We start from the raw sequence: 16,052 nt of genomic DNA on the forward strand, positions 1-16,052 counted from the left end.
CCCTCTGGTTCAGCGATGAAGCCTACTTAGGGCACTTCAGTTCCAGAGCTGATTTCTCATTTGGCTTTCGAATAATGACATTTCATAGTGCACAGGGGTGTTGATGATTCTGGCATCTGGCAAAACTGATCGCTTCTAATTTAATGTGTGCATTGAGCTGACTGAGACCCTACCTTTTGTCCCTGCACATCTGTGGTGATGTGGTCGGCTTCCCCATCCTCAATCTCCCCCATCTTCACGACACTGACTTCTATGGTGCCAACAACTTTGCCACCATCTGAAGTTCTGCAACCAAAAATAAATGAAATGGAAAGGTAAGCATCTTCTCTCTCCTTAAAGTATGCTCAAACATGTTTGTTTCGGAAAACCACAAATATTGCTCTTTACCTTCATTAGTTTTAATGAAACAGATGTATTTTTAAAACATTGAAACATGTTAATAGTGTTGTTGTTGTTTTTAATTAAAAACAAAAACAAAAACCTGGTTAACCACGAGTTTATGAAGTAAGTGCATGGACTGTCAAAGCTACCTCAGGGCAGTGAAACCTCTTACAGCCTCTTAGAAGCGGGCACAGATATCATGCATCGGTGTCCTGTTTGGCAACACCATATCCCCACAACAGCATAAACCGTGGCTCTCCTCTACCAAGTGCATGGGACATTGTGTACATCAGTTAAAGAAACCACAGCTGGGGGGCCTGGGGGGCTCAGTCTGTTAAGTGTCTGCTTTAGGTTCAGGTCATGATCCCAGGGGCCTGGGATAAAGCCCCACATTTGGCTCGCTGCTCAGTGGGGAGCCTGCTTCTACCTCTCCCATTGCCCCTGCTTGTTCACTCTCTCTCTCTGTCAAGTAAGTAAATAAAATCTAAAAAAGAAAAAGAAAAAAGAAAAAGAAACTATAGTTGAATAAAATAGAAAAGCAGAAAAGAATATAAACATCCTTATATTCCTTTCTGACTGTGCCTTTTCCCTAACACCATTTTTCTTTCTAAGACACTAGGTAAAGGAGGTTCTCTCCCAGCAAACATAAGAAAATTAATGTATATGCAGAGCAGAAGTTAACCAGAGATAATTTAGTACAACCCTTTACTTCATCAGATAAAGAATCAGAGACTCAAAAAGATGGAATAAATCAACTAAGGTAACCAAATGGCAAAACCAGAAATCCGAGTTTCTATCTTTTTCACATATGTGGGTCATTGGAAAACTCTTTATTTAATGATGATGGTTATTTTATTATTAAGATTTTCATCATCATTATAATCTTCAACATATGAATTTTCTGGTGAACAATAATGAAATATAAAAGTAAAATGAATAACCATTAAGATTCTCTATTTTCATTTCCTGGGCAAGAAAATATACAGAATAAGTGGGGCCATCATAACATGGGAAAATTGTGACACATACTGATATTTTCCCCTTGACACTCATTTTGAAGATAGACAGCAAGCCACTCCATAGGCATGACATTTTGCAATAACTTATTTCTTAGGCTAATTGACTAATATTAGAAATGTGATACTTAATTTTTTTTCTTTTTCTGAAGTTTATTTTTAATTGGGATACAATGGTGTCTTTCTTACAACCAATTTCTTCTAAATGTCACTATTTTGTCATTGAAGATGTCAGAAAAGAGGATTAGGAAAATTTGTATCAAGTATTTTTCCAAAATGCTCATTAAAATAATGAATACGTTAGGTGAAAAGGAAACCAAATTATGTTATTAGATCATGGCAGGTTTTTCTCAAAATATAGAAAGCATAAATTAAAACACACCTTTTGAATTATGCTTTTAAGGAAACTATAATAGGAAAATTCTGGTGACATATGCACACCTAATGTCATAATGTAATCAAATAAAAACTGTGTACATAGAAAAAGAAAGTGATTTCTTGTTAAAATGAAGGTTTCTTATTAAAATATGAAATACAATGCTTTTGGTGACTTTCAAAACAATGGAAATCATCATATTGACTCGATTATTTGCAATTAATATAGAAACTTTAAATATTCATCACAAAGATGTGTATATAGATGACACTATATGATGTAAAACACTGCATTAGCTCCAATTCTGGGATAGTTTATTCATTATACCATTTTCCCACTGGAAAATGACATAATAACATATCATAAATCATAATGTGACTTAACTCTGTACAATTATTTAGTATCTAATAAATAAAGACTTTAATAAGAGCTCTCATTGGCACTACTAATAGCTTTTTCTAGAGGATTGCAGTTTCTTTTTCCCCCAAGTTGATCATCAATAACAATTACGGGTATCTTTTCCTTCTTGTAGGAGTTGCTTAAAAATTTTTGCTTGAACAAATTGAGCTAGATTCATTTTTAGGAATGCAAACTTATGTATAACTTGCTAATTTTTTTCACTGAACTGAATCAAACAATGCCCTAATGATTTGAAACAGAGGGTAGGCTTTTCAGAGTCTCTCCAGGGCCTAGGTTATAAACCAACATATGTCACCGTGGTTAAAAGTATGCACTCAAGAGTCTGGTCTCCCTGCTAGCTGCATGACCCTGGGCAAAGAACTTAACCCACATGGAACTTCGTTTGTAAGGATTAAATTGTGGCATGATTGGAGTAAAGGGCTCAGTACTTTACTCATCACTCTTTCCACCCCTCATCTTCATCCTAGTAGCAGAACAGTGCTAATAGTGGTAGTTACAGCAGCAGCATCAATAGACTCGCTATGTCATTAATGTTTTTATATGATATTTGATTTTAAAGATTGTATTATTATTTTTTTGACTGAGGGAGAGACATCAAAAGTAGGCAGAGCGGCAGGCGGAGGGAATGGGAGAAGCAGGCTCTCCACGGAGCAGGGAGCCTGATGCAGGACTCGATCCCAGAACACTGGGATCATAACCTGAGCCAAAGGCAGATGTTCAACTAACTGAGTCATTCTCTCCAGAAATTTTATTAGAATATGCATCTAAGACTATAGTAAAATATTATAGGATCTCAAGCTTCATTTCTTTTTTTTTTTTTAAGATTTTATTTATTTATTTGAAAGAGAAAATGAGAGAGAGAGCACAAGATGGGGGAGGATCAGAGAGAGAAGCAGGCTCCCCACTGAGCAGGGAAGGGAGCCAAATGCCTGATTGGATCCTGGGACTCTGAGATCATGACTTGAGCTGAAGGCAGTCACTTAATCAACTGAGCCACCCAGGCACCCCAAAAACTTCATTTCAAACAATGATTGCATATTCATTAAAGATACAGAGAATTAGTAATACAGGTATTATGAAGCTTACATCCCTAGTAATGCAAACAATACAGGTCTGTAACTATTTAGAATGCAGCTGAATCTTTCAAAGTTTTAAGCAATGTACTATGGGAGCGAGCTTCTGAACTATAGCTCTGTCTAGTCCTGTTAAACCAATTATATGGGGGTTTCTTGGATGGCTCAGTCGTTGGGCATCTGCCTTTGACTCGGGTCATGATCCTGGGGTCCTGGGATTGAGCCCTGCATCTGGCTTCCCACTCTGCAGAATAATAATATTCTTATATAATAATAATAATAATAATAAATCTTAATAAATCTTTAAAAACAAAACAAAACACAACAACAACAACAACAACAAAAACCCCACAATTATCTAGGACCCCTGGGTGGCTCAGTTGGTTAAGCAGCTGCCTTCAGTCCTGTCGTGATCATGGAATCCTAGGCTCAAGTCCCACATCAGGGAGCCTGATGTGCTGAGTAGGGAGTCTGCTTCTCCTTCTGCCCTTCGTCCTGCTTGTGCTCTCTCTCTCTCTCAAAAAAATAAATAAAATCTTTAAAAAAAATTATCTGGATACTTTTTAAATAATTTTAATGCCTTTGGGCAGAGCGGCAGGCAGAGGGAGAGGGAGACGCTTCATTTTATCTTCATTTTATCTTCTATAGGTTACCACTTATTCCCAGAGTGGAATCAAAACAAGGAGCTTGCTTAATCTAGTGATGCTAGAATGATTCTTATTTTTGATTTGTGGAGACAAAATGGGGAATCCAAGTTATAACTAAAGAGCTGAAGCCAAGACACCCAAAAGCATGGTTCATCCTGTCAATGGACTGGAACATAAAACATGGAAGCTGTTTTCTCTTTATCCTGCAACAATTTAACACACACAAAGTATGGATATTCAACACTTCTTTTTAGTCAGGAAAGTCAAGATTGAAGTATGTATTTCATGTTTCCAAAGGCTGTTTCAAAGGTGATTTTCTACAAATTAAGAAAAAAAATCATTCTTAAATGCTTAATTATGCTTTCAATGAATCGCCCATCAGGGTTGGGGGGGGTAGTAATAAAGCTTAACCATTATTCATCACCAAAATTCTGAATTTAGTGGAAATCATCATATCTACATGGAAGATATGTGGAAGAGACGCCTGGGCAAGGAATCAGGAAATCCAAGTACTACTTCCAGTTCAGCCACTAACTAGCTATGTGACCAAAGACGTAACACTTCAGATCTCTGATTTCAGTCTCCTCTGCTGGAAAATGAAGAGTTGGTCTCTAGCAGCTCTTCTACAATATCAGCACTCACGTGCACTGCTCGCATGGCTCCTGTGCTTCCATCATCTGATTCTATCACAGACGCCACAAGCCATCATGGACCAATACAGCCTCAGGAATGAGCTCAGGTACATCCAGCCTCCCCTCACTTCTCAGCTTCCCATCCTTCCTTCCCCACAAACAAACCAAACAAGCCAAAGGCATGCCAAACCAGGGAGTTGACTAAACACTTAGAGTCAAATAAAAGGGCTGGTTTTTCTTATAATAGCCAATGGATACATATATACTGACTGCCATTATGGCACAGCATCTTGGCATTTATACAAGGGTACAGATTTGACTGAACCCAGCCTCAAAAGTGATTTTACACACGTTCCTAGCCATTTATGTGGCAATAAGAACAGGCTGCAGTAATAAATAACCGTTTCAATCTACATGAACAACAGCAGCAAAAAAATGCCATTTCAGAACCTGACAGATCATTAGCACTGTTTAATGCAGAAAGCTGTAAGAGAAGTAAAAGATGACTAGTTCATGGCCGATATAGTATTTCAATCACAACATCGAAGTTTCTAATTAAACTTGGGAAATACAGTAGTCCCCCTTATCCCTGGTTCCGCTTCTCAGTGTCACCTTCTGAAGTCTCAGTTACCTGTGCTTGACAGAAGGAGTTCTGACATATCACTGGAAAACAAACGGTCGCCTAACACTATGTCACAACACCTCTGTCATTCACCTCACGTCATCTCATCATAGAGGCATTTATCATCTCATATCATCTCAAGAAGAAGGGTGAGTGTAGTAAGCTATTTTGAGAGAGAGAGAGAGACCACATTCACATGGCTTCTATTATGATACGTTGTCACAATTGTTCTCTATTATTGTTGTTAATCTTTTCCTGTGCCTAACCCATGAATTAAACTTTATCGTAGGTAGGTATGAATAGGAAAAAAAAACATAGTATATATAGGATTTGATACTATCCACATTCTCCACTGGGGGTCTTGTAATGTCTCCCCTGCGAATAAGGAGGGAGGGCTATTGTCCACCTAAATATTTAATCATGCCAACAAGATGGAAGACGAAGTAGCAGAAATTTTCAGCAACATAAAGCTGTTCTCCCTTTCACTCAGATTTTCAGCATACAGAGTAGATCAGTGATTAAGGTTCTCCAAAATCTGCCTTTAAAATAACTCCCAAATAAAATAAAATGGCTTCTAATTGAAATATTCAACCTCACGGGCTGAAACATACCAACATTTTTAGAGGACTGAATGAAAGGAGGTGTAAAACAGTCTCCTAACAAAGGACAATTTAATGACACTCTTTCCTCACCACCTCCTATACCATTCTTACTAGAACAAAAAGAAAAGGAAAAACAAAACAAAACAAAATAAAAACCTCTGGAAACGTTAAAGAGCAACATGTAAATAACTGCTCTGTTTTGGAAATGCCACAGAGATGCAAACCAACAAATGACTCTAAACATCCAGGGAGAAACCATCATTAGCATTGTCAGTTTTTGTGAATATAAAGTAGTCTTGGTGCTAGGCACAGGAATCTTCAGCTGTGAGACATGGCTTGCGTTTAAACTGTCTAGACATGTACCTGGGAAAGACAAATCTCACCGGGGCAGGAAAATAAACAAAGGTCATAGGTGAACAAATGGAGTTAGTGAGTGAGTGAGTGCACCCTGATGATCTTTCTGGTGAATGCATTTACTGGCAACGCTAAATTTACTTAGGGCTCAAAGAAGTGAGAGTTCCATTAAGTATGTATAACTAAGCACACCTCTATTCTGGCTGAAATTAATAAATGTCAGAAGCCGTGTAATACTTTCAAACTCACACTCAAATAAAACTTTCAGTAGTTCTTCACATTATAGCTTACGTACTCTGAGTTTTTTCCCTGGTTTTCTCCTCCATGCTCATTATGAGCACTCTTTCAGACATTCCATCCACTATTCAACCATCCCTTCTACGAGGATCTATCTTAAGTCTCACCGTAAGTCTCTACCCCCTAGTCTGTCCTCATTTCCTGATCTAGAACTCCAAACTCCTTTTGTCCTGATATTTTTTATTCTATAAGCTTGAGACTTAACTCTCCCTTCAAATCCAACTCACTCACACCAAGAGCATATCATTTTCCAAAGACCACCACCAAAGAACGTTCTATCTTCACCCATGCCTTGCCCCTACCTTCCGAGGTGTCACTAAGCCCTGCTGACTAGCTCTCTACAATGTCTCTTGCACATGTCCCTTCACGATGGCAACATCCCAAGCAGTTCTGTCACTTCTTACTACCCTTGAAGAATCTACTTCCACCTTCTTTTCCGTTCCATCCATGTCAGGTTTTTCTCTTAAAGCATCCCTGCCACTGTATTATTTTTTTTCCTCTATTAAAAGTCCTTAGAAGTTGTCTAATGTCTACCCAGAGACACTGAAATACAGCCTGTCTTTCAAGGCCTTATATCAAGACTTGTCAAGGGTTTTGGGCAGCTCAATAGTTTTGGTCTGAACTGATCCATGCCAAAGTACATACCATTAAATAATGAAGGATGGCTTGGCGAAAAATGCAGTGAACTTTGAGTAACAAAGGCCTTGGTTACTCTATAGTAAATAGCAGTGTGACTGTGAGCAGGCAACGCAGCACCTATAAAGATGTCCTAGTTATAAAATATGAACAAACGAAACCATCTTACTTATCTCACAAGATTGATGTGGCTAAAAACAAAGGATCTTAGGTATAAGTACAAGAATGCTTTAACGTATGGTAATGATTACTATAGCTATATAGTCTGGGTCGCAGAGCTTCATGAGCACATCACAAGTACATTGGCTATCAGTTTTCAGACTAACTGGTAAACAGGGTCTTCTTTATTGCTAAAAATAGTACTATTCAAATATACATAATTATCCCAATACAATAAATTGTTAAAGCACATCTTTCCAGGGGCGCATGGACGGCTCAGTCGGTTGAGCATATGACTTTCACTCTGGTCATGATCCCAGGGTCCTGGGATTAAGCCTCCTGTTGGGCTCCCTGCTCAGCGGGGAGTCTGCTTGTCCCTCTCCATTGCCCCTGCTTGTGCTCTTTCCCACTCACTCTCTCTCAAATAAATAAATACAATCTTAAAAAAAAGCACATCTTTGCCTCCTCATGTGTCTATTAAATAAATAAATAAATATGATAAGCTATATTTGGAAACTTGATTCAATGTAAATATGAAGTATAAACTCTTTAAATTATAGACATAGTCTTTAAGTGAGGTGAGAAAACAAGATTGGCACCTTGTAAATGCATTTGTCAGGATTTGTAGGCAACCCAAATTACGTAAAATTAATAGGATGCCATGGTCTGCCCATTGGTACGTACAAGTACTGCAGGTAGAACAAGTAAGCACACTCTACTCTCCTACATCCACTGAATGTAGCTATAAAACCCAGACAGATGCACAGACTCAAAGTAATATTGGGGGTAGATCAGAATTTTAGATACCACTGAACTAGCAGTGAGTTCACTCTTTTCCCCAATTGTCGTTCCCAATCTGTACTCAATAAAGCCCCAAGTCTAGAGGTGGGCAATGGGGTAAACACATAGAGCTTCAGGAGAAGCTCTCAAATTCTGGCATGAAAAACAGAAAAGGGGTTTCCTGAGGAATTTCCAGAGGAATTGGGAAATAACTTTTCTTTTTTCCACTCTCTCACGTCCCAGCCTCCAAATAATCCAGTGGTGGCATCGGGGAGGAATTGCAAGGGCCTAAAATGATGAAGGAGGAAAAGTCTCCTCTCTGGAATTGAGACCCTAAGGATGTAGGGCAAATCCCTGCTACCTCTCTTTTCTTCTTCTTCTTTGCCCCAGAAGAGGGTGCAGTTGCATAGCAGAAGGAAGAAAATAAACCCCAAGCTTTCTGGCTGGAGCATCTAAAAGGGAAGCCACAGGAAACAGGAACATGCCAGGGAGGGTGTGAAGAGGAAGGAGCTCAAGAAAGGGACTTCTTAACATTGTTCCTAAATACCCGGTCACCTCAAGCTGTGCATGCACGACTCTAAGTAACATATCAGAGACTTTGGAGAAATAATTTATGGACTGGACCATTCCCCCAGATCCCAGACTGTCACCTGAGTGACAAAGATGAAGGACAGTTCTAATGATACCACAAAAGCTTGGAAAATATAAGTGATATTGAACTTATTGTACTAAGTTTCACAGACACAATTTCAACTCACCAATAATCTGGCAATGAACAACTGGAAACTGAAATTTTCAATAAGTGTATCATTTATGGTAGATCCAAACAAAGTGCTTAAGTGCAAAACTGTCTAAAACCTATATGCTGAAAACTACGGATGCTGTTGGAAGAAACCAAAGAAGATCTAAATAAATGCCAAGACATACCGTGTTCACGTATTGGAAGACTCAGCTTTATAGGGATGTCAGTTTTCCCCCAACTGATCTATAGATTTAATGTACTACTAATCAAAATCCCAGCAAGATTTTTGGTAGCTATTGATAAGCTAATTCAAAAGTTTTAAATAAGGGCAAAGAAATAGAATGGTCAGAGTAATTTTAAGAAAGAACAAAAATGGAGCATTTGTACTTACTGATTTTAAGACTTATAGTAAATCTACAGTAATCAAACTGTGTTGTGTTAGTGAAAGAGCAGATATAGTGTCAAATGAAACAATACGTGGCAACATGACCAATTCTTTTTTGACAAGGTTACAGTCAATGTAATGGAAAAAGAGTAAGCAGTCTCTTTGACAAATGGTATTAAAATAATCAGACATCCATCTGGGGAGAAAAAAATGACCCTTTGCTTAGATTTCACAACTGAAACAAAAGTTAAAATGATTCACAGATCTAAGTGTGAAACATAAAAAGTATAAAAATTTAAAAAGAAAATATAGGAGAAAATCTTCATAAATTGAGCTTAGTCAAAGTGTTCTTAAATGTGGCACCAAAAGCATGATTTAAAAAAGAAATCAATACTTCATCAAAACTGATAACTTTCACTCTGTGAAAGATAATGTTATGTGAATGAAAAGACAAGCTATTGACTAGAAGAAAATATTTGCCAATTATGTATCTGGCAAACAAAACTCAACAGCAAAAAAGAAAAAAAGAAAAAAAAAAGAACCACCTAATTAATAAATGGGCAAGGTTGAACCAACATCTCTCAAAAGGGGATATACAGATAGCAAATAAGCCATGGAAAATTTCTTAACATTGTTGGTCACTAGGGAAGTGAAAATTAAAGTTTTATGGGATGCCACTATACACCTTAGAATGGCTAATGAGGATGAAGAGCCACTGAAACTCTCATACACTGCTGGTGGGAAAAACAGCAGATGGGGTTTTTAAACAACTCAGCACACACGATATGACACAGAAATTCCAATCATAAGTATTTACCCTAAAGAAATGAAAATTTAGAGTCATTGAAAAAACCTACAGATGAGTATTTTACCAGGTCCATTCATAGTCACCCCAAATTAGAAACAACCAGAATGTACTTTAATGGAAATGGTTAAATAAACTTTAATATGCCATATTATGGAATACTACTCAGGAATTAAACAAACAAACAAACAAAAAACTGTTGATATACATGACTTGGATGAATTTCAAAGGCATAAGACTGAGTGAGTGAGGCCAATCTCAAAAGGATATATACTCTGTAATTCAATTTATATATTCTTCTGAAAAAGAGCGAGCTATGGTGATAGAGAACATAAATTGTGGTTGTATGGGTTGCCGTGGGTAGAGGCATGAATTAAAGGGGCCATAGGAGGGAGTTTCTCTGTGGTGAGAGAATAGTTCTATTTCCTGATTGTGTTGGTGGTTACAAGAATCAACACATCTACAACAATAAAAAGTCAATTTTTATGTGTGTTAATTTACAAAATATAATGAATGAGAAAGGACATAGCCATTTTCTCTGATAATGAATTAATAGCAAATAAAAACAGCCATTTAGTCTGGGAGCATAGAATCCTAATCACTAAAAGGTTATCCTATTCTAGGTGAACGAAATGTAATTTCTGGCAACATAGATTTGAAATGGCAGAGTCAAAGTGTCAATTTATCCCATGCTCTATACTTGCAAGACATCTGCTGACAGAGATGTGTCATATGAGAGAGAAAAAGTTTACATGAACCATGGGACATTTCATCAAACTGGAGAGTAAGGTGCTCATGTAGGAAGTTCAGTGAATTTCCCAAGCCAATGGCCCCACTTCACGGAATGAATCTACCATCTAAAATTACTTACATTTAGACCCACAAAAGAGAAACTATTGCTAAGGCTTTTTGTTGGTTCAATTTATTTTATTTATTTGTCTGAATTTTTATTTTCAGTAAGAGAAAGAAAGAAAATTAAGAGGAAAAGAACACCTATTAAGCAAAGACCATCGGAGGAGAAAGGAAATAATAGGGAGAAAAAAACCATAACAGGCTATGCTTAGATTGCTGGGGAAACCTGACTTAATGCAGACATTTTTTTTAAGTGTGTGTGTGTGTGTGTGTGTGTGTGTGTGTGTGTGCGTGTTTATCTATTTATTTACATTTTTAAGACCATTTTTTTTCTCTTACTAAAAATAGACCTGCTCCTGGAGCAGCAACTCCTTACAAGAATGATTTGTAAATGTCACTAAGCTAATCAAAATATTCTAAGAGGGGCACCTGGGTCGCTCAGTGGGTTAAGCCTATGCCTTTGGCTCAGATCATGATCCCAGGATCCTGAGATTGAGCCCTGCATTGGGCTCTCTGCTCAGCAGGGAGCCTGCTTCCCCCCTCTCTCTCTGCCTGACTCTCTGCCTACTTGTGATCTCCCTCTCTCTGTCAAATAAATAAATGTTAAAAAAAATATTCTAAGACATTGTGAAAACATTGCATAGATAATAGGCATGGATAATTAGACAATTATTGAATAATTAGTATTATACTAGTGATAGGTCAATATTTAATACTCAAATTTTGATTTATACATATTTTTATCAGAGTTGTGCTTTTGGGTTTATGTCAGTTTCTTAGCAAGAGGAAATAGTGATAAGAGATTTTTTTTTAAAGCTAGCATTAAAAAAGTTATACAGTATATGGTCAAAGTTTTACAGTGTATAAACATAATTTTAGAGTATAATGTAATTCAAACCTATGCAGTAAGACATTCACTAAGCTTTAAATTGCACAATGGGGCATGCACTCTGAAACCAAGCAATTCTTAGTGTCTATATTTTTATGCTTAATTGGATTTGGATTTGCTTTACATTCTTCTGTTATTAAGTTATAAAATCTTTTGGTTTTAAAAATAGCTTTTTTCTTTTTTTATCCTCTAATATGATTTTAATAATTTAATAATTTTAATCCAAAACTCTTTTTAATCCAAAACCCTTTAAAAATAAGGTCAAAACCCAGAAAATATTAATTCATTCACAAAGATTTATTAAGAACATACTATGTTGTAAGCACTATTTCACACATAAGGATAGTTGCAACCGAGAACAAAACCAAAATCCATCCTCAACTTTTCACAGAATTTGAACTTTCATGGTAAACAGATAAATGAGACATCAGAAGATGATAAATGCCATGGGAAAAAATTAACCAAAGTAAGAAGATGGATGTGCACTGGGTTGGGGCTGCTGCTTTATATTCAGTGGTTGGGAAAGGCCTGTCTAATACAATGCCATTTGAACAAACACCTAAAGGAAGGAAGGAAGCAAGCCATATATCTTTCTTGGGGGAAAATCTTTTCAGGCAGAAGACACAGATTGTCCAAAAGGCCTTGGAACCTGGTTCCCATATTCAAGGAAGAGCACGGACACCATTGTGGCTAAAGCTGGGTAGCACAGAAGGAGAGAAGACTAAGTAAGAGAGGTATGCATTATTTTTATTTTGCTCCATAACGAATGACCACAAACTCACAATTTCTATAGATCTGAGGTCTGGGCCATGTCTTCAACTCAGGGCCGCAAGAGAATGAAATCAAGATGTAGGCTACACTGCATTCTCATGCCTCATGGAAACTCTAGGAAAGAATCCACTTCCTAGCTCATTCAGGTTGCAAGAATTTATTTCCTTGTGGCTCAATGACTGAAGCCTCCATTTCTTAAAAGTTCTCAGCTGAGATTACTGACACTCAGCTCCTAGAGGTCACCTCTGGGTCTTACCATGTGGCCCTCTCCAAAGGCAATATACAGAGAGCAGATTGCTTTCTCAAAGCCAGCAGGAGAATTTCTTTCTCCAGTCTGCTAGAGAAATATAAGAATATATATATATAAGAAATATAAGAATCTTATACAAGTTTCTCCCAGCCACCTAGATATAATGACCACAGTGATGGGAAAATCACTTTGGCATATGGGCAATCTAATAAGGGGAGTAACTATCCCATCATATTCACAAGTCCCACCCACACTCAGAGAGAAAGTATCATGTATGGCAAGTACACCAGGGAGGTGGGAATCTTAGGGGACATCTTTGCATTCTGTCTACCACAAACAATGGGGGAATGACGTCATCTAGATCTCCATAGGCCACTGTAAGAACTTCGCTTCTGTGCGTGGGGTGACAAACTGAAAGAAGATTCTTTTTTTTTTTTTTTTTTTAAGATTTTATTTATTCGACAGAGAGAGATCACAAGTAGGCAGAGAAGCAGGCAGAGAGAGAGGGGGAAGCGGGATCCCTGCTGAGCAGAGAGCCCAATGAGGAGCTTGATCCCAGGACCCGGGATCATGACCCGAGCGGAAGGCAGAGGCTTTAACCCACTGAGTCACTCAGGCACCCCCTGAAAGAAGATTCTGAATTGACACAAGTTTTAAAGTGAGAATCTGGGCTTCAGGGCAGAGAATAGACTGCAGGGAAGCAAAGAGAGAAACATGGATGTGAGTTAGAAGACATTAGGATGAAATCGAGACACACCAGATTCTATTTTTGCTCTGAGAGTAGAAAGAACTAGATACTATGATTGGTTGGATATGAAGAATAAGAGAAAGAGGAATCAGAGACTAGCGAGTGCATGAATGATGGGAAGGGCAGAATTGCAATTTCTTGAGATGGGAAGACTGTGAGAATAAATAAGATTTTAGGGGAAGGAGTAAGCAACAAACAGGAATGAGGACTTCAGTTTTAACATTCCAAGTGTGAGACATTTATTTAAAGGTCAAGTAAAGATATCAGATGATTAGATGTGAGAGTCTGGAGTTCAAGGGATCAGTCAAGGATAGAGATAAAAATAGGGATCATCAGAATATAGATGATATCAAAAGCTTTGAGAGTAGGTGGAAGTGAGTGAATGAATGAATGAAAATTGAAAAGTCTGTATCTAGACTCAGACATAGGACACCTCAAAGTTTAGAGGTTAGGGTGATAAGGATCAACATGCAAAAGAAAGAGAGAAATAGCCAGCTTCCTATTGGTAGGAAGGAATAAAGTTCAGTATCTCAGATACCATCTAAAGAATGTGTTTTATGGAGATAGTGACCCAGCGTGCAGATGTGCCGAGGAGAGGAACATTGAGAACTCTCCACTGGATTTAGCAACATGGAGGTGATTTACTCCTGATTATGACAAAAGCTGTTTAGGTAAAGGATAGGGATGAAATCCTGATGAGAATGGATTCAAAAGACCACCAGAGCAAAGTGGAGACAGGTCTTGAAATGGTTCTTCTATACAGAAGAGTAGGGAAATGGAGCATAAATTAGAAGATGTGGGGGACTGGGTGAAATTTTTCATGTTAACAGACTTGATCTAGTAGAGAGGGAATAACATAAGACACAAGAGTAAAAGGGGATAATGTTCTTAGATAGATGAGAAGATATGGAATCTAAAAAGCTAGTGGAGGGATTGACTTTAGACATCAAGCAGAGTTCATTTATAACAGCGGGAAGGCAGGCTGGTAGGTTGGTAAATACGGCGTGGGAAATTGTCAAATTCCTCTTCTCGGTGAAACAGGAACCAGATAAATCGGCTGTGAATGAGGAAGAGGGGAGATATTGTGGAGGTTCTGGGAAGAAGGAGGTGTAAAATAATGGTCCAAGACAGTGGGAGAGCGAATGGACCAGGGAAATATAGGACCGCACAACAGTATCGAGGATGTCTGAACCAAATGAAACTTGTAAGCATGGACGTCAGGTTATCCTAGCTCACTCAGCTGTAAGGATGCATGTATGGAGTAGGTGAACTAAAGGTTGAATTTATCCATTTTTTGTTGTAGCCTTTATTTTTATTTTATTCATCATCTACCTATCCACCTATCTACCTACCTACCTATCCTCTATTTAAATTTATCTATTTTGCCCAGGAAGTATAGTAACTGAAGAGTGGCCCAGGAGTTGAGGACATATTCGAGGGAATTGTTTGGTGATTCCTAAGTGATGGACCATGGAACCTCAACTGGATAAGAAAAGAAGAGTGGGTATGGGGGAGGGGGTGGTGAAGAGTACAGATATGACTTGAGCATCAATGAGTTGGTTTAGCCAAAGAACAATGAGAAAGAGTATGCTGGCATGATGTGAGATAGAAATCAGAAAACAGGGGCACCTGGGTGGCTCAGTGGGTTAAGGCCTCTGCCTTCGGCTCCGGTTATGATCCCAGGGTCCCTGGGATCAAGCCCTGCAATTGGGCTCTCTGCTTGGCAGGGAGCCTGCTTCCCCCCTTCTCTCTGCCTGCCTCTCTCCCTACTTGTGATCTCTCTGTCAAATAAATAAATAAAATCTTAAAAAAAAATCAGAAAACAGAGTACTTAAAGTTAAGACTCTGGAGAGGTGGGATTAATGACAAGATCCAGGGGATGACTACAGGAGTGGGTTGCTGAAGTAGGGCAGAGAAAAGCCTGAAAGGCCCACAAACTGAAAAGATAATTTATGTGGCTACTAATTCACAAGATGTATGAGAGGAATTGTGCTGAAGACAACTCAGTGAATCACAAGTTAAAATCCTTGTGAAATGAGGAGAGTGATGTCATTAGATGACCTTAGTAAGATGGGGAACCTAAGGGCATGTCAGAGGCCATGAGCCTCAAACAAGGAGAGTTTTCAGAAGATGTTCATCCCACCCCAGGTATGAAGGGCAGCTACTTGGCAAGGCTACAACAGAGAGAACCAGCTTCTAGTTAAATGAATAGAATGACTGACAGTGCTGGTGGGGTTGAGGATGGACGTCAGGCATCAGAGGACACCTGGGGAGGAGAGGGCCCCAGGGCCAGGGTAGGGAGTAGACAAACAGGTAAAATGATGGGTGGAATGTGGACAAGGGATGGCCTGGGAATTCAGGGCTTCTGTGTGGTCAGAATGAGGAATGGTTAATGCCAAAATAAGGAAACATAGTTTAGCTAAGGCAGCACTAATTTTAAAGTATTATAAAAGCCTGAAATTTCCCATTTTCTTACTTTACCTTGCTCTGCTATGTAGTCTTAACACGGCCTTGTTAAATCACCTGGTAATTATTTTAGAGGTCAAAATGGGACTGATTCACAGGTAAAGCAGATGAGATACAACAGTAAGATTCCTACGGAACTTTTTTATTAA

General features: G+C 38.4%; 1 protein-coding gene across 1 annotated transcript in view; it reads right to left on the bottom strand.

Annotated features, from left to right (window-relative positions):
- INPP4B (inositol polyphosphate-4-phosphatase type II B) overlaps positions 1 to 16,052 on the bottom strand; it is an 832,665-nt gene that overhangs the window by 223,508 nt on the left and 593,105 nt on the right. The window contains 1 exon segment of the mRNA XM_047718523.1: positions 174 to 285. Coding sequence (XP_047574479.1) covers positions 174 to 285 — 112 coding nt within the window.

This window comes from Lutra lutra, chromosome 2, assembly GCF_902655055.1.
Source record: "Lutra lutra chromosome 2, mLutLut1.2, whole genome shotgun sequence".
Classification (NCBI taxonomy): Eukaryota; Metazoa; Chordata; class Mammalia; order Carnivora; family Mustelidae; genus Lutra; species Lutra lutra.